Consider the following 27,829-nt stretch of genomic DNA (forward strand, 5'->3'; position numbering starts at 1 on the left):
ACAGTGTGAGATTATAGGTTTATGTAGTAATTATTTTTTTCACCAGACAATAAAAAATAATCACTGTGGAGAGATCTTTGCTCCTAAGTTGCTCAGTATTCCGCTCCACAGTTCTTCAGGTGCAATTTCTGTAATGTGAGTGGAACCAGGCAGGTGAATCTCTTCCTTATTGTTTTTCTTTACACTTTTCTGTCCTTGTTTAAAGTCTTTTCTCAGGCCCCTCCCTCAGAGGGAACCTGACAATCCTATTCTCATTTCACTTCTGAACATCTGAAATGAGATGTAGTCTAGTGTCAGGAACTTTCCATTCATTGTTCCCTGTCCACCCACAATCATGTATGTGATGAATGATCTGGCAGTGAGGCAGCCAAGACCACAGGATTCTATCCACACATTTTAATTGGCTTGTGTTTAAGGGAAAGCACAGAATAGCTGCTCTTGGAAGAGATCTCTGGAGCACACCTTAACCTCTTCCCTGCACAAGCAGGGTCATCTCCAGCAAGTTGCCCGGCACTAGGTCCAGACTGTTTTTGAAATTCTCTAAGGAGGGAGACTCTACAACCTCTCTGGGTAACCTGCTTCAGTGCTCGGTCACTCTCATGGTAAAAAATTATTTCCTGCGTTCAGAGGGAACCTCCTGTGTTTCAGTTTGTGCCCTTCACCTCTGGGCCTGTCACTGAGAAACACTGAAAAGAGCCTGGCTCTGTCCTCTTTGCATCCTCCCTTCAACTATTTGTGTACATTCATGAAATTGCTGGAAGCTTTCTCTTCTCCAGGCTGAGCAGTCCCATCTCTACCAGCCTCTCCTGTGAGAAATACTCCATCCCCTTAACCATCTTTATGGTCCTTTGCTGGATTCTCCCCAATATGTTACTGTCTCTAGTGTACTGGGGAGCCCAGAACTCAGCACAGGACTCCAAGTGTACCCTCACAAAGCTGAGTAGAAGGTAAAGATCATCTTCCTTGCTGAAGAATTTCCCAAGGTCTCCAGGACCTAGAGTTCTTAAAGGCTGGTCTTGCTAGTAAAGACTGATGTGAAGAAGAAGGTGGCCTGTGTCACTCAGCAGTCGACCCACATTTTCCCTCTTCCTTGAGCCACTTCTGTTCTTAGAGAAACCCTTCTTGCTTTTGACATCCTGTGCCAGATGTGATTCCAGGTAGGCTCTGGCTTTCCTAGCCACATGTCTACGTGTTTGGACGATGTCTCTATGTTCCTCTCAGGCTACCTATCCGTGCTTCTGCCTTCCATGTGCTTCTGCCTTCTGTGTGCTTCCTTTCTGTGCTAACAGCTCCTTGGTCAAACATGCAGTCTGTTGGCATTTTTTGCCTGAATTCGTGCTTGTTGGGATGGATTGCTCTTGCACCTGGAAGAGGTAATCCTTGCACATGAACTAGCTTTTTTGAGTCACTCTTCATTCCAGAGCATTATCCCACAGGACTCCTCCAGATCACCAAGGTGGTCACATCTGCTCTCCCAGAGTTCAGTGTTGTGAGCTTGCTTTTTGCTCTGTTCACTGCACTCTGGATCTTGAACTCCACATGTCATGGTCACTGTAGCCAAGGCTGCCTTCAACCTTCATATCACCAGTGAGCCCTTCCTTGTTTGTGAGCATCAGGTCCAGGGGGCACCTCCCCTCATTGCCTCCTCTATTGCTTGGGTCTGGAAGTAGTTCCTGATGCTTTCCAGGAACTTCCTGAAACACTTCTACCCTGCTGTGTTCCTCCTCCAGTAGATAGTAAGGTAGCTGTAGTCCCCCTTGAAGATCAGTGCCTCTGAATAGGAGGCTGATTCCAGCTGTCAGCTCTCAGCTCGATCCAGTTTTTCACAGGTAAATATTGAAAGCCCTCTGAGACACCCTGGTGTAGCCAAGACATAAATCTGCTCTGGTCTAGCACATAGGACATGTGAACATAATACTGAAATTCATTTTTTTGGTGGAACAGCTGCAGTGAAATTTTATTTGTTCAGTTTACTCAGCTCAGGTATAGTGCTTATTAATGAGACTATGTGGCTTCTTCACTCTGCTTAAGTTAAATAAAGGACAAGGGAATATTTGACCTGGAGATGTTGGAAGGAGGAGATGTGTTTACATTAATTCTGCTACTTTACTGTAAATGGCAACTGTATCAAAATCGATTCAGAAACAGGCCAAGTTCCTTCTTGAATGTACTTAGGCTTTTTTTTTCTTTTTCCTTTTTTTGTCTGCTGCTCATATTTGAAGGTTTTGTCAGAAGTCTGCTACTTTAGTTGGTGGAAATATTCTTTTTTAAACATGTAAATTACTGTGAAGTCACCTGTTCTCATGCTGTCCTTACTCTTGAGCATAAACAAACAATTCTTCATTGAGTGACTCTTACTGTTCTGGGATTGCAGTCACAAATAGATGCTGCCTCAATGAGTAAGAGGTCTCATAGGTAACAAGGAGTCACCTCAGTGGGACAAGACAAAAGGCATTGGACACTGGGCAGTGCTAGGGGAGACAGCAATGACCTGCCTTTGCATATGGTTCTGACATAAAATGTCAAACACAGTGCATGGACAGTGAAATTAGATTTTGTGAGGCAATTAGCACAGGTGTAAGTATTTGATCACTAGTGTTTGTTACACATAACTATTCCAGTGTTGTCTCTATAGTAGTGTCCTGCATCAGTGATAGGAGCAGATAACATTGTTATCTATTAGCTGACACCATGTCCCTGTGCAAAGGCTTGTGTTCTTGCTCTGTGTGTTGGTTGGTTGGTTGGTTTTTAGAAGCAGCTTTTGAATGTTTATGGTCACTTGGAGTGACTGCCCATAGCATTGATGAAGTCTTGCACGGCCTTTTAAGCAGTAGAGGTGGTCTTACTGATGCCATGATGATTTTTTGCCTTTTCTTTTATACCCCTTTTATATACCATTTTATAGCTTTTGTATTCTTAGTGGTTTTTAGCCTACATTCTTAGACTTATTTGTTAAGTTAGGAGACTAAACATCTTAGAAGCCCCAGACCCCAAGGTCCTCTCCAGAACAATTTGTAAACTAAGATAGAATCATCCAGGGGAAGGTTCCTTGGGGAGAGGGGCTCATTTGAGCCTCTCATTGGGGAATCTTTAACAGATATGCTAATTAGTAAGACCTAAAATGTTATACCTGATCTTTGGGGGGTGCATTGCGGTGTGCATTGAGGTGCATTCAACCTGGATATGTGCACCTAAGGATCCTTAAAATAAATACCAAGGTAAAATCCCTTTTTCCCTTCTAACTGTTTTCTAACCATGATTCTTGATTTTAAGACCAGTAAAAGGCATCATTACTCACATGGACTGGCTTTCTTTACTGAGGAGGTGCTGCACCATTTTGTTCCATTGCATAAAACCTACAACACTGCACTTGTGCTTACTACCTTTGTCTAACTCATCAACAGTGTGCCATCTCTGCAGACCTCATCCCTGCATCTCCAAGCTCAACAGCAAATTGCCAGTAGACTTCAAAGAACTGTGTAAAAATAAATGTTCATTTATTTTAACACAACATGTTTATTTTAAAATTAATTTTATTTACTAAATGCCAGACAAATTCTTCATTCACAGATTTGCTAGCTTTCCATATGATTTGCAATTGGGCTAAAGGTGAATCTATCTGAATTCTTTTAGCACCGTCCTTGTAGAGTAAATATGTTTTTATATGGCAGGGGTAAAGTCTGTACCCTCTGCAGATTTCCCTTTAGCATCACATACATGGCAGACATTACCATTACCTGTTCATTTTCATTATTGTGACTAGCAGGAAGACTGTTGTCCCACTTGATATCAGGCTGCAATACTGAATGAAAGAAAAGAACCATTCTACAGGGTCCACCTTGACAAGTGGAATGAATGTGCCATTAGTTCTAAGCCTCGACAACAGCTCAGAAGGAGTTTGATGCAAGAAAAAACAGATGAGATAAAATCACTTCTAAGCAAATAAAGATACTCACATTAAGTTCAGCATTCTCAAATTTGAAATAGAGAAAGATCCCTGAAATTTTGGTGGAATGACTATGCAGTGCATTGGATGAGAATTTCCCATTTATACTACTCATGGTTTCAGTACAGGTGCAATTGCCAAGAAGTGTAAAAATTATATTCTACATCTGTGGCTGTTCAGAGAGCCTTAAATTGAGTGAAAAGTGTATAATTTATAAAGTGGATAAAATCTTACATACTTTTTTTTGTCCATATGAACATATGGACATATCTCTCCATATGAGTAATTTGATTTTCTGCTGGATAAAGGCCTGAAGACAAAGGCAGTTGCACTTCTCTAACCATCATCCATCATGAGAAAATTAGTCTCTTCTTCCCCGTTCCTTTCCAAATGGCAACGTATCACACGCTGAATGTTGTCGGTTTTTGAGTGCTGGGAAGAAACAGTGCTCCCCTATCTAATAGCTATTATTCAGAGTTATTGAAGTCCCCTTTACGGTCCGACCTGTTCCAGGACTTAGCACCCTTGTCTCTGTTCATGTGGAGGTTGCTCTGCATCCAAGAAGAATTTCAACAGAGAAGATGAAGTAATACAAGAGGCATAAACCTGATGGGACTCCACAGCTGTTATGGGCTGTTATTTCTGGGCTGCGCCTGTAACCGCAAAGGGGATTGAGCACATATGATCCTGATTTCATATAACGCCTCTACACAGTATTCTTCTCTTACTTGCTTTGCTTCTTTTAGATAACTTTTTGCTATCCACAATCCTTTGGAATATTCTGCTTATGGTCACCCCGAGGACAGTTCTGCTCTTGAGGGTGTCCCTTGTGTCTTTTGACATCAAATGCTTATCTGGTATCTATCTGAAAGTTTCCCATTCCTTGTAAATGCTTTTTATTGTGAAACTAATGAACAAAATGTCAGCTGCAAATGAACTTTTACCTGAGTTTTGTTAGTCCATAAAATCTAAAAGAGCTGTATCTATTTATGTAGAAAATCAACTTTAGAAAACTTGCATCAAAATAGTAAAAGTGGTATCCTAGCACTTCAGTTCTAGGTCCAAGCACCTCCTATTAGGCATCTTTGCCAAACCTAGAATGTACCATGCTCTCATATTGTTAATAGGTTATTTTTCATTTTCTTTCCCTGTAAGATGGATTTTCATCCTTGTTTCAGCTTGTTGCAAATACATGTTCCTATGCAGATTAAATTTGACTAATTAACATGCTTTTATCCATTACTGGGAAGTTTTCAGACCTACAGGAAAAAAAATAGGACTGCCAATCTTAGTGTCTGCTCTTAGTTTTAATGCTTAATCAGCCATGGTAGTGTATATGACTTAAAGTAATGAATCTGTTGTAGGCAGCATAAAAAATCCAATTTTGTGGCTGTGTTAGGTGCGGGGAAGGGGGTGTGGGTAGCTGTTAGATATTTCAAGACAAATCACTTGGCTGGGCTCTTTGGATTCTCCAGTTTAGAAGCTCTTTGAGTGAATAATGAGAAGACAATTATTTGAGGTGGCCAAAGCTGTCTCAGTTCTCTGATGGTTCTCTTTCATCTGCCAGTGAATTATTCTAAGCACTTACATATAGAATAAAATAAACTGTTTTGAAATTGCAACTTGAACAAAATGTGCTCCATAAAGAACCAAAACCAGTAGTGGCTCTATGCAGTAACTTCTCCCAGCAGTAGCAGCACGAGTTAAATGTAAATAAGATTATAGTGTTTCTGAAATCTGAATTAATGATTTTCCTGCTTCTGCCTCTCTTCTTTTCCTCCTCTTAGCCTGTCCCCCTGGTTTCTTTAAAGTATCTGTGGGAGATGACCCCTGCCATCTGTGCCCTGCCCACAGCCACGCTCCGCTGCCAGGTTCCCGGGAGTGTGTGTGTCAGAACCGGTACTATCGATCTGCTTCGGACAATTCTGATGCTCCCTGCACTGGTAAGTGTTTGGATGAAGTGTTTGAAAGCAACAAGGGCAGTTAATGAGAGAGAATGTGCCTGGATGATTTGGGGGGTTGCAATTCCCTTCTTCTCAAGAGCTTTGAAATAACCCAAAACTTCCCTTTGCTTCTGCACCTGACTGCAGAGTAAGGGTGAGAATGAGGATTCTTGGGTTTCATTACAGCCTTCAAAGGGAAATACTCTGTAAATAATGTTTCCCTTGCCCCTCCCTGTTACTGAGCTCAGCCTCTCTGTCCCTACCCTCCCTGTCTTGTTTTGTGTCTGTGCCCAGGTTTAGCAGCACAGTTCTGCTGCCTACTTCTACCTTTCTGAACTTTTCACTTCTTAGCTGCAGTGTCTTGTCCCACTCTCATCCCCATGCCTCCTTCTCACCCTCTGCATTTTCCTCTTTCTCTTCGCTGTCTCTCTGCCATCAAGGGAAGTGTTGGAATGCACAGAACGGGCGGTTTTTCAGCTGTCAGAGTTTACCCCTGATGCTATTGAGGAATCTGGCTGGCACCAGGAATAATTGCAGGCAAAACTGGTATGCTGTTCCTGGAACAGATGGAACAGGTTAACTGTAGTCTGAGAAAGTTCAGAGATATTAGATGCCGAAGGAGAGAATTACAGGTCTCAGTAGAGAGCAATCTTTACTAAGGCTGTGTAAAGTTTAAAATTTCAAGGGATTGGCACTTCCCTGTTCTTTTACGGAAATGAAAAAGTCACACCCTTGAAACAAAGACCCTTCTTTATAATTTTGTTTGTCTAAAATGTGCTAATACAGTTGTTCCTTTGTTTATGTAAGCGTGTGCTTGATGTAGCAAACAGTATGTTTTTCTTAGCCTCGCTCAAAGAAACAACTAAAGAAGAGGAAGAATGACAAGAAAAAGCAACTTGTTCTTCTTTTCTTTTCCCTTTGCTTTGCTTTTCCCTTCCCTCACCTCTCTCCCATTCTTTCATGGGATTTTGATCTTTCGTTCTGTTCTCTAGGCATCCCCTCTGCTCCTCGTGACCTCAGCTATGAAATCGTTGGCTCCAACGTGCTGCTGACCTGGCGCCTCCCGAAGGACCTGGGTGGCCGTAAGGACGTTTTCTTCAACGTGATCTGCAAGGTGTGCCCGGCGGGGTCGGCGGGGCCGTGCGTGCGCTGCGGGGACAGCGTGCAGTTCGAGCCGCGCCAGGTGGGGCTGACCGAGAGCCGCGTGCAAGTCTCCAACCTCCTGGCCCGTGTGCACTACACCTTCGAGATCCAGGCCGTCAACCTGGTGACTGAGCTGAGTTCAGAAGCACCCCACTTTGCCACCATCAACGTGAGCACCAGCCAGACAGGTGAGGAGACCTCTGCATCCGAGCCCCAAAGTTTCTGCTTCTCATTTGATTTGCTTGTATCTTTTGAATCCTGGAGTTTTGTATTTTTACTTGTGTGGTGTGCCTTTTTTTATCCTGCCCAGCTAGTTCTGCAGTTTCACTTTTGCCCTTCCTGTTCCTGGCTTATCTAAATGGGCTTTCCATTCTTTCCTCTTGGCAGAAAATCTCATGTTTAGCAGCTAATGTGGTTCTTGGGGAAGAAGCTGCCCTGGAGAAGATTCCAATGGGAGATGTAGCGCTGTGGGTCAGACAAAGCATGTTGTTTCATTATGCAAGGGAGGGGACACTATCAGGGTTTGATGAGGATTTTGTGAGCATCAGCTTGCCAGAGAAGTTCTTAGTGAGCATTTCTTCATTTCCTCTTCATTTTCTCTATCCCCTGCTCCTCTCCATTTCATCTTCTTGTTTTCCTGTTAATAAACTTTTTTTTTTTTCCTCTTTACATGGTAGAAATATTAAAATGTGTTGTGCAGTTATATTCAAAGATGTCGTGATCCTTGTAACTAGAAACTAAACCGTGGGGATGACTAAACTAAGATACTAATGGGTTGTGTGGGCAGTCAGAGGAGTTCTATTTCCTGTAAATATCATTTACAAGGACTGGAGCTGGAGAGAAACATACATCCAGGCATAGAGTTCTGCTAAATGTCAGCATTAAGAGACTGGGCATATGTTGTTCTTCACAAGCATGTATAAGCTAATATGGAGAGGAATTATACACAGCTTGTTTAAGAGGATATAATGAGGAGTAATGTGATGAAGAGGAGAAGGAGGGGGAACATTTTGAACTGAGTGACAGAAAATGTCTGCAAACATTTAGAGTTGTGTAAATGTTAAACTGAAACAAATCCTGTAGGAGATTCCAGAGTGTAGTGTGGAAACCCCTGCAGAACAAGGTTTTGGTAAAGATCCAGAGAAGTGCTGTGAAACCAGATGTGGCATCATGGTCTTGGTTAAATCACATCTTATCATTTCTGCTTCTATTATATGGAAAGAAGGGGAATATATATGTACCCCCCAACTAATTTCCTACTGTTAGCAGATGCCAGGGGGTTGATCTGTTTGTTCCCTTTGAAGTGTTACCTGGCAGACATTGAGTAGCAGAGCACCTATAGGATCCCTGGTTCCCTTAAGAGGCTGGCTGCAAGTGGGTGATCAGCTTTTGTTTACTGTAAAATGTGGGTGGGTAATTTGTGTGGTAATTCCAGACAGTCCTTTGGCTTCTCCTGGAGAAAGGTGGGTGTTCTATTAACATCCTACGGGATTCTCTTTCTTCATGCTTCTCATGTCAACCTTCTTATCTATATCAGAGATAACTTAATTGAGTAGCTGCTTCCTCCTCCTTCCCGGAATCACCAAATCTACTCTCTTCTTCTGCTTCTGTTTGATTTTTCTGACCACTCCTGCTCTTCCAGGTGTCCCTTGGTGTCTCTGGGTGTCTTGGGTGTGTTGGGTGCCTCTCTCTAAGGTGCTTCTCTTATGCAGTAAAGCTGTTTCAGGGGAAGACAACTTTCTTAAACATCAGTGTGTACTGAGTGGCTTCTTTTTGTGTTTGGTCGGAGTTTTTCTTTCCTTGCTTTTCCTTGAGATCGTTAGCAGTGAGCTTGAGATGAGCTGCCCTCGATTTGTACTGACAGCTCATACTAACTAGGCCCTGCTTCTTCCATCACATGGCCTGTCTCATCCATACCCCCTCCTTTTGATTCCTTCAGCAGCTTTTCACTTTAGCATTGTTTGTTGATGTTGCGTTATTATAACAATTACTACTATTTCTATTATTATTATTATTACTATTATTATACAAGCAGAGATCAAAATTTCAGGATTTTACATGCTGAGAGAGACAAAAAGGGTACAGGGAAACAAGAAGGGTACATAAAAAAAGGCAGACTGGAAAAAGGTACACTTTCAGAATAAACGGTCGCAGCAAAAATTTTCTCTCCATTGAATTAAAGATGACCCAAAAAAAGACTCTCCAGTCCTGGCAATTTCTGAAGCTTCTTCTTACTTACACATCAGAGTCCTCTCTCTTCTTCCAGTTGCTGGTCCAAAAAATACTCCTGCCCCTTCATTAGAGGTATCTTAGGCAATACTCTATATGGAAATAATTCTGTTTTTTTCTTTTTCCCATGATACCTATTCACTCTCCATCTTTGTCTCCAAAACACTGTTCCTCTAAGAGTTTGCTTACCCCTTGCAGTCTTCTGGCCCTTTTTCAGAGCATGATAGGATCCTTTGGTTACACAATCACAGTTTTCTGTGGCAGACTGATCATGATGTTCCTACTCTTCAGTGACCATGTGCCTGAGACCAGAATAAGAAGGGCTGGCACTGAAAAATGTCCTTTACTATAATAAGACTTAACCTGCAACATGAGACCTGTTTGGATAGCAATACTAAAACCTGTTTGGATAGTAATAGTGTGAAATGCAAATATGATATGCTAATCACCGGAAGAACTGTACAGAGATGAGACAAGAGAAGGGAATTGCTTTCAGCTCAGGTTTGAAGTGCTGAGGGTGAATACCTAAATAAATGTCAGGATGTATAGAGAGATGTTGGAAGGCTGTTCCAGATAGCAGAAACCACATGATGAAAGGCAATTATGTAATTCTAATTAAGTTACACTTCTGCACAGGTGTGAACCTGACACACAAAAATGCAAAGAACTTAAACTCCTACCATATTATTACAGAAAAAAGCCTGACTAAAATTTTATTCATTATTTTAGCATCTTCAAGTGTAATTATCAGGGTAAACAAACACCTCTTCTCATGTCTCAGGACAGAAGACAGGTTTTAATTTAAAGGACTGTGAAGAAACTTCTTCTGTGCACAGCTGTAACTACCTGGAACGACCATTTTTTCCCCTGCAAGTTTCACTGAAGCATGTAGTAATGTCTGTTGCCAGAGACATGCCACAGAGCTTATTCGTTCAGGCAGTTGTTGCATTCCTAGAAAGAAGAGGAAGAAAGAAAGGCAGCAGAGATTTAAATGTTGGAACAAATCAATGCAGACTTCTAAAAGCAAGTGTACTGGGGTTTTTTTTTAACTGAATCCAGACATTCTGAGAGCTAGTAGAGGTATATGAGGATAAAGGTTGTTTTTTGACCAGGTTGCCTTGTACCTGTGAAAATACATGTAGCAGCCTTCTGCATCAATGGGAATCAGAGCAGTGGGACCTGGCAATACCAAAAATCTGTAGTGCTGCAGAAATGAGTACTAGACAGACAGTCTGAAGGCTTGTGTAAGAGGCTGAATAGGGACAAGGACACTTTGGGTAGTGCCAGGAAGTTTAAGAGAACCTGACAGAAGATTTTCACATGAAATAGTATGATAAGAGGAAAGGATTTAAATGCCTAGTATGATTATGAGATTATGAAGGGAAATGATGAATTGCTTGAAGATGTTTGCTTTTCCAGAGAGAACCAAAAGTGTACAGTAGATTTATTTGGCCAAAACAGGGACAAAGGCAAGGCATTTTCTAGTTCAAAAGAAGAAAGAAGTAAGAAGAGAGCTGTCAAAAACTACATACTATTGTGTTTTGTCAGGCTAAAGCCAGCAGGTACAGCAAGTGGAGTGTGAGTATTCATTGTCCTCTGAATGAAATACATTGTTTTTCAAAGTAGTTAGCTGTTTCCTTATTTATTATCTAATTGCCAACCCTGAGCACCAACCAAAGTTCCCTAAGAATTCAACTTTTTTGTTTTCTATTCACATAGGAACAGCAAAAATACTCTTTTAAGTTCTAATTTTTCCCTTAGTGACATTAATGACATTTGTCAACTTAGCCATCTTTAATGGATTTGCCCAGCTATGACTGGGAATTAATAACAATTTCTGTGGTCACACCGCAAAAAGGAACTATTCGTTTCTCTCTTCACTATGCCCAATCTCTGCAGCATGAGCAGAGAATGGATGTGCTTGTTTCCACAATTCAGGTTTCAGTTACTGTTTAAATGAAGGCAGAAACCTTTTGAGCAAGTGTAAATATAAAATACAAAGTAAAACATGGTACCTTGTGTCATAAAGGCTATTTTCCTCTTTATTAAGCATGAGTGGAATGCATCCACAAAACCTAATAATAATAGAGGTAAAGGAAGTTAAAATAACTGACTAATTTGCCCTTTTAAACCACTCTTCATCCATAGAGAGCAAAATTACAAGGTTATGACAGAAGACAATCCAAGATACTTTTAAAGGATTTTTGGATATTTAGAGAAAGGGCCAGAACTAAAGTGAAATGTGTGGGAAAATGTAAGACATTTTTAAAATAAAGATAAGATAATAAACACATCAAGAAGGGAATTTCCATGCTGCATTCAGACTGATCTTGCTTGAAGATGGTATTTGGGAATCTGTATGGAACAAAGCTAGGGTCTTCATGTCATCTGCTTGGAAGATGAGGAAAATAGGATACCTGAAAAGGTAACGAAAGTGAAATAAGAGTGAGAGTGGCAGATTTGGGACTACTGTTAGAGAATATAGAGGCATATTAGAGAACATTAGAGGCCTGCCTGAGGTTGATCAAACTGTATAATTTCAGAAGATTGTGGGGCAAGATGGAAGGATAAATAACTAGATAGAACACACAGACCTTGGCAGGGTTTAGTTTGAATCCCAGCTGAGTGATGACCCACGAGCCAGTTGTCTGTAGTCCATGGATGTCTGGTCTGTACTGCTGAATGAGTGTCTCCTTAGAATCAGAAAATGGCTAAGCTTGGAAAAGACCTCTGGAGAATGTATTCTCCAATCCCTCTGCTCACCAGGGTCACCTCAAGCAAATTGCACAGCCAGAACACTTTTGAATATGGCCAAAGTTGGAGACTCAACAACTCCTTTGGAAGAAGGTGAGGCTTAGCTGCCTGCACACCCCTGGATCCTCTTTCTTTCCCGTGTTGAGCAGAGGAGTGACATTTCTTTTCCACTAGTCCTCATGCACCTCTCACAGTCACCATGATGATTCAAAGACTATCAAGAGTGGTCTCCAAATGGCATGAGGCAGTGCCCTGATGGACACGTTCCATCAGGGGCCATGGAATGATGTAGTTTGCCTAAACATTCAGTCACCTGATCTGGCATGAGGAAGATCTTCCTGGCTGCAGACTTTCCCCTAGGTCTGCAGGACCTGGTGTTCCTAAAGGCAAGACTTGCTAGGAAAGACTGATGTGAAGAAGGTGTCCTCTGTCACCTGGACCCCTGCACCACCCAGCAGCTGGCCCACATTTTCCCTCTTCCTTGAGCCACTTCTGTTCTTAGAGAAACCCTTCTTGCTTTTGACATCCTGTGCCAGATGTGATTCCAGGTAGGCTCTGGCTTTCCTAGCCACATGTCTACGTGTTTGGACGATGTCTCTATGTTCCTCTCAGGCTACCTATCCGTGCTTCTACCCTCTATGTACCTCCTTTTTGTGTCTTGAGTTTAGCTAGCAGCTCCTTGTTCAAACATGCAGTCCTGTTGGCATTTTTTGCCTGAATTCATGCTTGTTGGGATGGATTGCTCTTGCACCTGGAAGAGGCAATCCTTGCACATGAACTAGCTTTTTTGAGTCACTCTTCCCTCCAGGGCATTACCCATGGGACTTCTCCAGGCATAAGCACAAAGGGGTCACATTGGCTCTCCTGAAGTATCTTCATGGAATGGAATGTCACATGCCAGAGATGCTCATGGTCTGCCAAGAATGGCACTTGGCTGTGCTCTGCATAAGTGGGGATTGCCATATATTCTTGCTCAAGTCTGCACTTCCTTCGCATTCCTTCCTTACCTAGTCTGTTGATTGAGATAGATTTAGTCTTGCAGGCACATGTCTGCTGCCAGGAAAAAAATTGTCCTGCAGCGTAGAAGGGTTGCAACTGACAACCCACAAAGTACAGAATCTGGTAGTTCTATTTACCTGGTATTTGGACTTCTTTGCAGCTTTAACTAGGTTGATATGGGCAAGAATTTTCCATACATTAGCTATTATTTACATTGTATACAGAGAGAACTGGTTTTTCAGTCTTAATAAAAGGTCTGGTCTCACACCATTTTTTTAACCTCAGTAAATAGAAGAATAGAATAGAATAGAATAGAATAGAATAGAATAGAATAGAATAGAATAGAATAGAATAGAATAGAATAGAATAGAATAGTTGGAAATGAACCTACAGTGATCGTCTAGTCCAACTGCCCAGATTGGATGAATCAGGCCCTGTGATTTCAGCTGCCATTAGACAGGGACCTAACATGTCTATGTCTATAAACCCCATGTAAAAAGAATGAATAAAACTGAAAAATCCATATAAAGCTGGACACATTTTGTATACAGAACAAAGCTCTGAAAGCAAAGTTCTGTTATAAACATTTTTAGTAGTTGGCATGCAAACAAGGGAAAATACTCAGCACTTCTGTGGCAGCGGAGGTATGGTACTTTGAATGTCTGTAGACATAAAATCTTGAACTTTATATTTCCTAATGTATTAGCACTGGGAGAATAACCTGATAATACACCTCTGACAGGAAGGATGTATTTACTCCACCAACAATCATTGTCACATTGCACATCACTTTAGTATTATTATTCATACCATGTTAGTATGTAATTTTTCAAAGGAGAAGTCTTGATATCTTTTTTACTTGAAGTGATGGAAGAGCTCCCTGGCCAGTGGTTCATAATTTTTTAGGTCCTTAAAAGAGAGACAAACATGTATCAAAATCTACGCTCTATCTCAGAGAGGCAGATAGAAGACAACCTGCCTTGCAGTGATTCATAGCTGGTTTTATTTCTGAGTTTTTAATGGCTTTTGCCCTAAGCACTGTATGCTTATTAGGCACAAATCACCTATTTATGCCTAATTTGCTATTTTTGAATACAACAGACTGCATTATCCTGGTTTCCCCCACCACCACCATCTGATTACCCTGACTGATGGACATACCTGGATAATAGGAACATTCTAGAATGCTGTGGCACATGGTCAAGAGATACACTTGAGTGATGTTTTGATTTTGTCTTTATTTGATTAATTCTTCTAAGTAGGGGAAAAATTGGGGTTTGGGAAGGAATGAGAAACAAGGGATGAATAACTGTTTGAGATGGGAAGGAGAGGAATTGAGGGAAGATTTAACTCTGATCATTCTGTAAAATCTTCGTCCAAGAGCTGAAGGAAGTGGGCTGTTCCCTGGCAATGTAGCTGTGTATTTAGGTTTGCATCTCTCCCTGTGTGTTTGCTTTATGTCTCAGGGAAGGGAGTTAAACTCTTTGGAACCTTAAATGTAGCAGAATCTGTCTTGATCAAATGTTAACTGACCAGTTACCTACTGACATTTTAATAGTATTATTCTTTTGCATCTTAAACGCTACATATGGTCTTGGTTAATTGTTCTCTCTTCCATTCTTGTCACAACATTCTCAATGGCAGGTGAAATAGTTGTGTAATCTTGTTTGAAGGACAAGCAATGGTAAAAAATAAAAGGAGTAAGGAGGAGAGAAAGCATTTTATTGCTTAAACTCTTACATTCTTGTTTCATTTACATTTTTAAATTAGTTCCCACTTGCCTGTGCTGTTTGAAGCCCATCTGAAATATGTTTTTCAGAATAATTTTATCTTGTTATTAAAAACAATCCTTTTATCTTTTTCATAATTAATGAGGGAAGAAAATGCTATTCTGCAGGTTTTGATCATTTGCCAAATGTCTGTGCTTCATTCCTCACATCAAGGAAGTTTATGTCTATTTTGTAAAACCGGTGGTGTTTGGTGGCAGCTTTTCATTGGCATGCTTTTTCTGGAAGATTCAAATGTTGCTGAAAATGTTGCGTCCATTAGGAAAATGAGGATTCCCTAGCTGCTTACCTGTAGGTTTCTTGGCAACATGACATTTTGTTTGCAGAGAGACAGCAAAACTTGAGAAGAGCTTTGTGGAAAGACAGCTGGCAGGCTGAAAGATCCTCTTAAAATTATCCTGAAATTTTTGCTTGGAAATCTCTTCCTAAGATAAAACTCCTACTCTCTTAGCTTTTGCATGAATCCAGAGAGCGTGCATGTGTGTGCACATGGACTCATGAATGGTTTTGGTAGAAGTGGATTTCCATTCTCCAGAAAGCTTCACATGTGAGACCTCCATTACTCTGGTAGCCCATCCTTGATTTTTTCCCCCGGGAAAAGAATTCCAACCTGGGGGAGAAGCAGAAGAGAAGTAATGTGTTCTGCTTTTGTTCTGACCACTGTCCCATTCTTTGTTCAAGTGTGATCTTAAAACAAGGTGGTGGCATGGAGCACCTTCTCATCTTGCATGTAAAAATTGCACATTTGAAGATCAGAATTATATTCCAGCTACAATACAGATGATTTCTTAACTCCTGTGCATAATCAGTTGGATGTGGATTTTTTCATTTTCTTTCTGTCTGAGTTGTCAATGACTGTATCTCCCAGCAGAGTAGTATTGTGCCTGGATTTCTTCTGGTTATTTTACAATGCATTTCATAGTGCAAATTAAGGAAAATTAAAGGAAGAGCTGACCTAACTTATTTACTCATCGTAATGAATACTCAATTATAGTTCATTTTTAAGCTTATCCCTTTGCCATCTCTCCTTTTTGTCTTTTATTCCAGTCCCCTCTGCCGTGCCTATGATGCATCAGGTGAGTCGTACTACCAATAGCATCACACTGTCGTGGCCTCAGCCGGACCAGCCCAATGGGATCATCCTGGATTATCAGCTACGCTACTTTGACAAGGTGAGCAGAAAGTGATACTGAGCACTTCTGTCTGGGAGATGGAAAAAAATGCTTCAATTATGAGGAAGGAGCAAAGTAGCAATACCAAAAGTTTGTGATATACGTGTCATCTGACATCAGTCCATCTGCATTTCCCAACTTGGAAACATCTAGGGACAATGTAAATTTAAAAAATAGAGAAGACACTTGTTTAAGCTTAAAAGCTGTGGCTAACAATAAGTTTAGCGTCAGCTGACACAGGTAACAGTGGAAGGAACTGAAATTTTTAAATATGTTTGCTGGAATTGGATTCACTGCAAGTCTGTCATTTGTTTGTGAGGGGAAGTCTCGTGTCCCCATTTATGCCTGGATATACATCTCTAAGAAATTCCATGAGGAGAAATGCACTCTTTCATTTGCTAAGCGGCAAATACCTCTTTGTGTGCTAGAATTACAGGGTGGCAAATACAAATTTGTCCTCCATTCACGTCTTGTGACTCCTAATCCATCTGACTTGAGGGGAAGAGATGTGTGGGGCTGTTCAGACAAACTCCCATTCCGTATTACTGGTCTTTCACATAAATATTTTTGCAGGATTTTGCAGGGCTACTGTTAGTGGTAAAAAATACTGCTATTTGTGATAACATGTCTAGCAGCTTCCTGAACACAGCATTATATGTGTTCTTGCTCTGAGTTCTCCTAGGAGAGTATATGAATTCGGAGTTTGCAGAAAGCAAACCATAGGACAAAGTTTTGTCTCTCACTTTTGTTTAGATTAAGAGTCTTTAGCAGAGCTTTGTGGGAAGCCCAGGCTTGGGGGAATGAGAAGCAGCAGTGAGGAATGAGTAGTGTGCAAGGAAGTAAGGTCTGGAATAGCAGCTGTTGTTGGGAGGCTCTGTAAGAGGCTCAAAGAATACTGGGTTGACATGGAAACTGTCATGCCTTGATGAGGGGAGCGAGCAGTGTAGGCAGAAGTTTCACATTCCTTTTTGGTCATTGAAATTCACAGGCAGAAGATGAGGATAATTCACTGACCTTAACTAGTGAGACCAACATGGCCACCATATCAAGCCTGAGCCCAGGCAAGATCTATGCCTTCCAAGTGCGCGCTAGGACAGCAGTCGGCTACGGCCCTTACAGTGGGAAGATGTATTTCCAGACTTTAACGGGAGGTGAGTGCTACCATTTTGTCCCGAGGTCTGCACACGATCACCTTACACTTGCATGTGTCCCTGAGTGTGTTGGCTTATCCTCTGGAGGACTGCTACCAGACACTCCTACTCAACTTGTATTTCTGTTTATAATAATTTTCATACGCACATTTGTTCACTCAGAGAAGCTTCATGCTGTCTGAGGGTATTGTTTACACTGCTGCCATGCTCCCCAGCCCTGCTCCCTGTTGCCTCCGTGCCTCTGACCAGCAGGCGCAGAGTGTGCCAGTAAAAATCTCTTTAGGGGGACAGGGCACTACATACACCACTGTAGTTTGGCCCCCCAGCTGTCAGGGGACATCCTACAGCTGAAAGCTCTGTGAATGTCTTAAAGATAGGTGGGACATGGGACACAAAGGTAGATGGGACACAGGCATATGTGCAGAAGCTTGCCTTCCAGCAGGATCACCATCGTTTTGGTATGGATCAAAGGTACTCAAGTATGTCACTGGCAAGGTACATTAATAGGGGACCAGTGGATTACAGCCCAGGTGTAGAGCTAGCCTGTGCTTAAAGTAGATTGGCAGCTGTCAAGAAAGAAGACAATTCAGGGGAGAAAAAGACAATTCAGAGGGAGCACTGGCTTTTCAGATGTAGGAAGGAAGGCACTGGAGAAGCACCGTGACCGGGGAGCAAAGGGCTGTTAGGGACAGAATTATGGGTGAGATTTAGGTGAGCAGAAGGGAACTCTTCACAGCTCCTGTCCTCTGCATCCATGTGTGTGTGTATGTGTGTCTTCCTTGCCAGGAGAACGCTCGGAGATGGTGCAGGACCGACTGCCACTGATCGTGGGCTCAGCACTCGGGGGTCTGGCCTTCTTGGTAATTGCTGCCATTGCCATCCTTGCCATCATCTTCAAGAGGTGAATTCCTTGAGCTGCTCATGTGCACTTCAGACAGTGGAACTTCCTTACCCCTGCAACATAACCCCGTCCCAAGGGAAACAGCCTGATCTGCATTTATCCAGATGTCCTTGAGATGCCTTTCTCTAATTAAGGAAAGATCCTGCCCCATTACTCCTATCTAAGGAGCCTCTCCTTTGGTAAACCACCCATGTACTTAGCTGATATTTGGCTAGTTAGCAATACTGAACACAAGGAAAGCATTTCAGAGCTGATACTCAAAAGGTATTCAAATGTATCACTGTAAAGAAGGGACTGTAAATTGCATTTTAGGCAAGCAAGTGGAGAATGAAACAATGTAGTGGAGAAGGACTGGTGGAATAAGTATGCATATCCAGTTATTTAGAAGGTGATAAATACCCTTTCACCAAGAACCAAGAGACAAGGGTGCTCATTTGCTGAAGAATAAAATCTATACAACCCCAATGGTTCTATGGAATGCTAGCTCCTAAAATAGAGGTTAAAGAAAGCAAATACCACGTTCCATTTTGGAAAGAATAAAGGGCATATAAGAGGTTGTAGAGATAATCTGTTACAGAAAAAAAAAAAAAAAAAGACAGAAATTTTAAAGAGAAAGAAGTAAGGGTTGCTTTTTTTGTAGAGGTACAAAAGTAAACAATGGGGGTTTTGTTATTTGAAGAAAAGAAACAGTCATTACCCACTCCTTGAATTTACTGAGGTTTGAATTTAATCCCCTAGATTGTCAGTAATGGATTTCTGTATCTTTGCTCTACTGTGCCTCTGCACAAGAGGGACTTTTTAGCTTTTTCTACTGATCTAAAAAAATGTATAAACTACTTAACTTTAGAAAGTGACGTCTAGTTTTAATGTTTTCTTTTTTGTTCTCTTCCCTTTTCCACATTTGTTTTCTCCTCTCATGTATATTCTCTTTTAATATTTTTCTTTCTGCAAAGAAAAGAATTATCAAATATTGTTATTTTTGAAATGTTGCCTCCTTTTGTAGCTTTGAACTGTTAAAAATACAATTTCTTGTTACAGCTGGAAATGTGATATTCTGTGCACAACTCAATAAAGCATATATTTTTCTAAAAAAAATGAACCAAACCCAGAATAAGTTAATATTACCAAAACTGTGTTGGGGAAAGACATTAATGGCATCTGTAAATATACATATGAGGAAATATCATAAAAAATATGTTCATTTATATTTAAAGAGTTATGTACAGTTAATAGGCAGCTTTTCAGAAAACATGGAGGTACCAAATTTCTATTTTAAATTTGTCCTTGATAAGAAAAGTAAGTTTGAAGATGGAGAAAATGAGGAACACCAGATGAAATGAGTAGTTCTTTAAAAGGTTGAACATATGTAGGGTCAAATGCTGTGACTTTAACTTGTTTTTATAAATTGTTGGTACACATTTTTCAAGAAATATGCAATGTGAAACACCTATTTTAGCTAACTGTTTTGTTGGTTTTTTATACAGAAAACAATTAGCTTGTTAGATAACCTATAAAAAACCATTAATGTAGACCTGACATTCAGGTTCAACAACAGAGTTGGAGCTCTTATGTAGAGACCCCCAGTAAAGCAAATTTCTTTGCACAAGAGAAAAAATTTTGAAGGTAGAACTGCCTGTGGTTTTGAAAGCAGAATTTAAAGAGATAAGTCTAACAAGTAAGAAGAATACAGTTAGCTGTTAGAATGTCAGAATTACTTATGTTCATAAAAGTAACATAATGTTTCGTGATACTTTGTATTCAAATGCTAATTGAATCAGCAGCTAAAAGGTCTTATGCTGAAACAGCAAAACATATGAGTTGACAGAAATCCATGCAGACAGCAGGGATACTGCAGGATACTGTAGGGTCTGATTTACAATCTGGTCTAATTAATAGGATGATTGGAAACTATTGGAAACTGATGAAATGCACATTATTTGGAAAAAAAATGAACACTTTGGAACAAAGGAAGTATCTTGAAAATGGAAAATATATTTAGAGCAAAAAAAAGAATAGGATGAAACTCCTAAAATTATTAGATTATGCGGGAAATAAATACTTGAATTATACACATTTAGAGGGAGAATGAAATCTGAGAAATGCCTGTGCTGAGAAGGACCTATGCTTACTGGAAATGAGATGCATATATGCAATAAACCTTACAGTATAAAGACCATACCTGTTTTGATCTGCACATGCAAAAATCACATCACGGGACAGATTTCTGTCTATCTGGGTCTGTGTGGCTTGGTTCGGGTACTGTATTTATGAAAAGAATGGCCAAAGTAAATGCTGTTAAACAAAGCCAGGAGGAAAAATAATTGGGGGAAATCTATGCATGTTAATCATTAGAGTAACCGACTGTTAGAATGTTTTTGAAGAATTTAAAAGGCATCACAGAAGATGGCTTAGATTATAATTGAAAAGAATAATTTGTTGTAATTTAATGAAATTAAAATGCAAATTTAGCCTGAATAGCAAGAAAACTTCTAAGGCGGTGATGTTAAACTATAACTTTTTTTCAGGATAGTGCTGAAAGCCCTATCATTTTTCATTTCTAAAGTGGGGGTGCCAACAGTGGTGTAAAAACTACCACGTAGAAAACAAGCATGCACTGGTTACCAGGAGATGGGCAGGATCTTAACACCCATCTTCCACCCCTAATTGCAAGGATTCTCTGAGCCTTGCACTGAGAAGCCTACCCCAGCATCTGATGAGAGACTCGTGTGTGTGTTTTGACTTTCCTTTCCTTTGTGTCCTGCAGTAAAAGGCGAGAGACTCCATACACAGATCGCCTGCAGCAGTATATCGGTGCACGAGGTAAGTGTGCTTGAGCAACAGATGGCAAGGGCCTGTCTCTTTTCAGGACTCATTAGCAGCTGTGTGTCTCAGGGTTTGATTCTGGTGATGTTTTGGGCTGTTTCCCCCACTGCAGGACTCGGAGTGAAGTATTACATTGATCCTTCAACTTACGAAGATCCCAATGAAGCCATTCGAGAATTTGCCAAGGAGATTGATGTGTCCCTCATCAAGATTGAGGAGGTCATTGGATCAGGTAATGTGAGAATCTGCAGCTTTTGAAGTGCCTTCTTGTTCCCCTTGAGACCTGGCACACTACTGGCCTGAAATGGACCCATGGATCGATCCATGGTACATGAAGTGTCCCAGGATACCTAAACCTCCATTGTTACCAAAATTCATGTTAGCCTACTAACCCTTAGCTGCTGGCTCTAAACCAAGTTTAAAACACCCTTTGAAGCCTCAGAACTCCTCATTTGAACCATGAAGATGTAGTCTCCAGCCTTCACCAAGAACTTTGCCTTAATCTAAATATTCCCAGTAGCCCTATTTCCAAGCAGCGCCCGCAGTCATTCACAGTAGAATGCTTTAGTTCATCTGACTAAAATCCATTGCTTTGTTTCCTTACTTGAGGTGTGTTTCTTCCCTCCCTGACAGGAGAGTTTGGAGAGGTGTGCTTTGGGCGCCTGAAACACCCAGGGAAGCGTGAATACACAGTAGCTATTAAGACCTTGAAGTCAGGTTACACAGAGGAACAGCGGCGGGAGTTCCTGAGTGAGGCCAGCATCATGGGGCAATTTGAGCATCCCAATGTCATCCACCTGGAGGGCGTGGTCACCAAGAGTCGACCAGTCATGATTGTCACAGAGTTCATGGAGAATGGATCACTGGATTCCTTCCTCAGGGTACCAGAGTCTTCCAGAACCATTAATCTCTTCATCTTGCTGTGTGCCAGTCTCAGATCTGATAATTTTGCCTGTCTTTCCTCTTCACTCCTGTCTCCCTAAATCCTCAGTTGCCCTCTTCAGGTGCAATAGAAAATGGAAATTACAGCAAATTACCACAGTAAGTGGTTTCGGACCAGCATGGTGAAAATGCTCCAAAGGCTCAATGATCATATAAAATTTCTGCAGTATTTTAGACTTCTCCAGCTCAAATAATTAATGTAAATAGTACCAAATTGTTTATCTCTGTACACACCCTTTCAGTTGCTTGTGTACATGTTCCAAATTTTTCCTTTCCAGACTTAATTTCACAGAATATTTTCACGTTTCAACATTGTAATGAAATAATGAAACTTGCAGTTATTTTTGGATTTCAAGTTTTCTAGTAACGAAACACAAATATGGACAATCTATGTAGTATAGCTGCTTCACTTCTGTTTTTTTACTGATTCATGTGCTAATTCAGCCACAAATGCTTTGACAGGTACAAACGGAAGAGCATGTGAACCCATTGAGTAGAACTGCATAGAACCCATTTTAAAGATCTTAGTAAAAGCAGATTTGTCTGCTCACACTCGTTTAGCCATCTTAGTAGTTAGCGAGGTTAGGTGTAGGATGCTAAAGGGAGATGTGGCCACAAGAGGAGGTTTGCCTTCAGGAAAAGGTCACCAATGTCTGATTTCATTTGAGGTTCATTGCTTTAAGCCCACCCTCCTTTGTTATTTGTTGTCCCCGAACCTTCAGATTTTGGCTGAAGTTAAGATGTATGTTCTCTAACTTCATAAATCCACCTTGCTCTTTTGCTCTTTGTTAGTCTCCCCTGTTGGCTTCACGTTCTGTGGTTGTGAGAGCCTGTGTTTGCCTCCCCCCATGCAGCAGAAGGAAGGGCAGTTCAGTGTGCTGCAGCTGGTGGGGATGCTGCGGGGGATTGCAGCCGGCATGCGCTACCTCGCAGACATGAACTATGTGCATCGGGACCTGGCAGCACGGAACATCTTGGTCAACAGCAACCTGGTGTGCAAGGTGTCAGACTTCGGGTTGTCCCGCTTCCTGGAGGATGATGCTTCCAATCCCACCTACACTGGGGGTCTGGTGAGTCACTGCTGTGGTGGGAGTTACTCACAGTAGTGCTGACAGATAGAATATTTTTCCTGTGTTCCTCCTTGGTTTGGTGTACCCTCTTCAGTCCATCTTGAGACCACAGAGAAGAGTGGATAGAGCCTTCTATCTTGTGGGCTATTTGTTCCAAAGCAGTAAAATGCAAAAATAACTGAGGATCTGAGCCACTCTGCCGTGTGAAGTCTCAGTGATATTCTTTGTGGCATGATGGTGAGGAGGTCAAATCTCACAGCCTGATGTAGCTGTTACCTTCCCCCTTTCATTAGCTTTTCATAGGAAGCATAAAGGACTGAAGGAGAGATTACAGTCCTGTACTACCACTCTTTGAAGAAAGAGTTGGGTTTTTTCCTGCAGAAAGTATAAATGGCCTAAATGTATTTATGGGCTTACAACCAACCATCAAATGAGCTTATTGCATGTGAAATTGTGACAGCTGTCACACATACTACAAAAGGGGTGGGAGTATAGCAGGTGGATTGAAAAAGAAGGGGATGAAGATTCCAGTCACTGAAAAGTGGAACAATTTTTAGATCTGTGCATTTTGAAGAACCAGCACCTGAATGATATTTCATCTTGTAGGTCATACCTGCAGTTAGAGAGGTCAAGGTGGAAAGAGAAAGGAGTTAATGCAAGCTACTCAGTGTCTCTGACCTTAGTGCTGCAGTTTGGCATTATTTAAATGGCTTTAGATTTCTAAATGATTGTGGCTCAGCAGGATTCAGCTATATGCCACTTTCAAATGCTGCAAAGTAAAGCTGTGAAAGTATAAAATCATGGGATTTGTAGCAGCAAGGTGGCATGATTCTCTCTTTCCATTTAAACTTGTCAGTAAAACAAGCTGAAAACCTTGAACGTAGTATGAATTGAAACCAGGCAGAATCAATGGGACTCTCATGCTCAGTGTTGTGTTGCACTACTAACATCTGATTGTTTCAGTGATGTTGTTTTCACAATTAGTGCTTATCTCACTACATTCTGGTTGCTTTCGGTCTGCTTCCCAGGGCTGCAAAATCCCCATCCGCTGGACTGCCCCTGAAGCCATCCAGTACCGCAAGTTCACCTCCTCCAGTGATGTCTGGAGCTATGGCATTGTCATGTGGGAGGTGATGTCCTATGGTGAGAGGCCTTACTGGGACATGTCCAATCAGGATGTAAGTTTTAGAAGTGGTGAGGATGTACGTCTGCCTCTCTGTCCTGTATCAATTCCAGCAGAAGAAGGCCATACACACAAGAGTGATTGAAGCTCTTTTGTCTTTTATTTTCCCAGTTGTGATAAAGCTTTTTTCTTTTTTTTCCTGCAGGTAATTAATGCCATTGACCAGGACTATCGCCTTCCACCACCCCCAGACTGCCCAACTGTTTTGCACCTGCTGATGCTTGACTGCTGGCAGAAGGAAAGGGTCCAGAGACCCAAATTTGAGCAAATAGTCAGTGCCCTGGATAAAATGATTCGCAAGCCTTCAGCCCTCAAAGCCATTGGCACTGGGACCAGCAGGTGAGATGGGCATTTAATGCAAAATAATAGGACTTGTCTCTCAGTAGGCATCATGAAAAGGAAAAGGAAAAGAAAGCCATAAATCAGGCTATATAGTTTTGTTTCTAGCCCTCTCATTTGAGACTGGGAACAAACAGGAAGGGAAAAAAAAAGAGGAAGCGGGTTGGAAGAGCTGTGTATCCTGATTCAGTTAATGTGGAGTTGTGAGTGCTGAATGTGACAGGAGATAAATCTCTGTGAGTTGCACTGGGGATGAATGACTGAGGGATCATAGGGACTGAAGGGAGGGACACATCTGAGTGCAGCTGCACGAGTGCACCATATTGTGTGACCACAAGAGATGATGAAGAAAAAGAAGACCTTAGCTTATGGAGGGAAGGAAGTCTCTAGATAAGAATAATTAGAGCTGCAGCTTACATCCCATATTTTCCCAACTGCATTTTGCAGTCTGATGGAACAAGAGGCAGGAGGTCAGCAAAGAAGAAGTCTCTGGAGGGATAAACGGTGCCAAGGTTAGTTGGCTGCTGGGCTGATGACAAAATTACATCCTGCTGGCCTGGAGGGTTTTTCCCTGTGGTTATAAATCTTGTCTCAGTGGAATGTACTCCACAGCTGGGGGAGGGGAAAAGTATCTAGTGATGCCCAGTTTACTAAAAGCAGCACATAAAGAGTGTTGTATCTTTGGGATAGATTCAGATGATGAGGAGAAGAGAAAATGCCGTGTGTCAACTGTCATTTCTTTGGCCTTTCACTGCAATTCTTTTTTCTGATGGGTGTTGGAGCTGAAACAACGTGCTCATTGTCTCATAGGTTACTATGTGACCCAAAGAGAACATCTAGGAGAGGGGGACCTAGTCACAAAGGTAAAAAGGTGTATAAGGTCTCATGGCTCTCTCAGAAACCTCCTCACTGCAGCTCTTTGCCCAGCTAATAGGTCTAGACCGGGAAAGTGTGGAAATACCTTGGGCAACAAGCAGAGAATGTGCCTGAGAGAGTATGGGCAATGGGTAGGGAGAATCAATTTTTTGGGTTGGTTGATTGTTTTCAGGCAGAAAAAGGCACATGAGTAACCTCGAAACAGCACATGAAGGTGGGACTTCAGGAGTCAGGGCATGAAGAACAAACTGTCATTGTTCTTCATTCTGTCCTCTTCAGAGGCTGCATTCTCTGCCTCTCATAACTCTAACTTTACTAGTGTGGTCAGCTGAAGTCGGTAACTTGGGTTTTAGAACCTGCCTCTATTGCAGACCATCCCAGCCTCTCCTGAGCAACTGTCCTCCAGATTTCCCTTCCCTCAGCAATGCCCACGAGTGGTTGGATGCTATCAAGATGGGCCGCTACAAGGAGAATTTTGACCAGGCCGGTCTGGCTACATTCGATGTCATATCACGCATGACTGTCGAGTAAGTAGCAGGGCACAGAGCAACAGATACCAGACACTGAGTTTTCCATGCAGAAAGTGAAAGCAGTCTGAGAAATTGGCTGTATGGAAAACACATACGCATGAAAAACGAGAGGGAAGCCAAAGCAAAGTAGATACTGTTCCTTGCATATTACTAGGGTCTCTGGACGCCATCCATGCCATTATACACTTGTAATCTGTTTTTATAAGCATTAATTCTGATCCAGTTTGCATCAGAAGACATATTGTCAGTGTTGCAGAGAGCCTGTTAACATCAGAATGTTCATGACAGCTAGCACAGATAATAACAACCACTTTTAAGTAGATGCGTAGAACCAGCCACACAGTATACTGGATTGAAGTGTTATGTAGAAGAAGGAATCCAGAAAAAGGAACATTCTTGGAATCACAGAATGGTTTGGGTTAGAGGAGACCTTTAAAGGTCTTCTAGTCCAACACCCCTGCCATGAGCAGGGACACCTTTCGCTAGATGATGTTGCTCAGAGCGCTGTCCAACCTGACTTTGAATGTTTACAGGGTTGGGACACCCACAACTTCTCCTGGCAGCCTGTTCCTGTGTCCCACTACCCTTCCTTATCTCCAATCTAAACCTACCCTCTTTCTGATTAAAGCCACCGCCCCTTGTCCTATCACTACAGGGCCTGGTAAAAAATCATTCTCCATCTTTCTTGTAAGCCCCCTTTACATATTGAATTGTCAGTTCAATTACATATTGAAGATCATTCTGGAGCCTTCTCCTCTTCTGGCTGAACAACTCCAACTCTCTTTTTTCTGTAGGAGATCAGCCCTCTGATCCTTTTCGTGGCCCAATTCCACTGCTTCTTTTTGTACCTACTAAGTTCTGCCAACACCCCCTCCACCCACGCACATTTGTCAAGCAAAAGCAGAAGCCTTGTCAGCTGTTTCTCAGACACAGACAGGCACACACACATATCCATACACGTTGATTTGCATCTACAGCAAAATGGACTGAGACTCTTGAGAACAAGAAGCTCATTTTAACAACTTCCATGTCCTCTCTTCTTTTGCAGAGATATCCAGCGTATTGGAATCACCCTCGTTGGTCACCAGAAGAAGATTCTAAACAGCATCCAGCTCATGCGAGTCCATTTGAATCAACTTGAACCAGTTGAAGTGTGATGTTTACATCATCCTCATTCCACTAGTCTCAAACTCTGGAAAGGTTCTGGGGGAATTCAGAGGGATTTTCAATGTAAGAAAAAGATGTCAGTATGCTACTTGAAGACTTAATGCACCCAGAGAGTGCACACTACATGTCCTGTTCCATGAACAAAAGCAAGGCCTTGCCGTGATTTGAAAGCAGAGCTAAATGACTGGTGACAATTACATGTGGCTGACATCATACATTGGGAATGGGTTTGGGGTGGGAAGGTTGTAATAACACGGGGCAGAGATGGAATAATGGCTTGGACAGATCACAAGCACCTGTTGCCTATTGTCTGCCAACAAAAGGTACCTGACAACTTTACAAAGTCATCAGCAGGCTTTATTTATGGCTGAGAGCCCAGCAAAGCTGAAAAGACATAATAAAGGCAACAAAAAATCAGCCTTTTTTTCAGAAGAGTGCCATTGTGGTGTGAGAGGTTATTCCTCAGATGGAGATGAGCATCAGGCTATCACTGGGTATGCCAGCTCAGTTTGGAACTGAAGTTCCAGGTAGTGCACAGTATGTGATAAGCAAAAACAGGTGTCACCTGGTAAAGAGGTTCAGAGTAAAGGGTTCGAAATTCAGTGCTATTTCATGTGCAGTTCTTGGGTCTGCTCCATGATGGGAATGACAAATCTTTTGTGCTGGTGTGAGGAACAGTCTGGGTCTGCAACAGAATGGATAAATAACAATTCCTAGAATCCATCCTGCAGGATCTGCAAGTGAAGAGGGAAACAAATAGATTCTGGCTCTCATAAGCCCATTCTTGTGAGGAAAGGCATAGTATGTGTTACTCCAAAATCCTGAGTACTCAGAATGTGGGTTCGTTCTCTTCTGAACCCCTTGCAATGAAAAG

General features: G+C 41.7%; 1 protein-coding gene across 2 annotated transcripts in view; it reads left to right on the forward strand.

Moving 5' to 3' along the window:
* Nucleotides 1–27,538, forward strand: part of LOC138111682 (ephrin type-B receptor 5) — a 67,059-nt gene extending 39,521 nt beyond the window's left edge. For both annotated transcript variants that reach the window (XM_069017880.1, XM_069017870.1), the window contains exons 5-17: nt 5,734–5,889; nt 6,882–7,220; nt 15,849–15,973; nt 16,962–17,124; nt 17,911–18,025; nt 20,790–20,845; nt 20,961–21,080; nt 21,482–21,729; nt 22,645–22,860; nt 23,889–24,038; nt 24,189–24,382; nt 25,630–25,785; nt 26,837–27,538. In XM_069017880.1, coding sequence (XP_068873981.1) covers nt 5,734–5,889; nt 6,882–7,220; nt 15,849–15,973; nt 16,962–17,124; nt 17,911–18,025; nt 20,790–20,845; nt 20,961–21,080; nt 21,482–21,729; nt 22,645–22,860; nt 23,889–24,038; nt 24,189–24,382; nt 25,630–25,785; nt 26,837–26,945 — 2,147 coding nt within the window. In that variant the 3' untranslated portion in view covers nt 26,946–27,538. The remainder of the gene's footprint in view (nt 1–5,733; nt 5,890–6,881; nt 7,221–15,848; nt 15,974–16,961; nt 17,125–17,910; nt 18,026–20,789; nt 20,846–20,960; nt 21,081–21,481; nt 21,730–22,644; nt 22,861–23,888; nt 24,039–24,188; nt 24,383–25,629; nt 25,786–26,836) is intronic.
* The last annotated feature ends 291 nt before the right edge of the window (nt 27,539–27,829 follow it).

This window comes from Aphelocoma coerulescens, chromosome 1 (assembly GCF_041296385.1).
Source record: "Aphelocoma coerulescens isolate FSJ_1873_10779 chromosome 1, UR_Acoe_1.0, whole genome shotgun sequence".
NCBI lineage: Eukaryota > Metazoa > Chordata > Aves > Passeriformes > Corvidae > Aphelocoma > Aphelocoma coerulescens.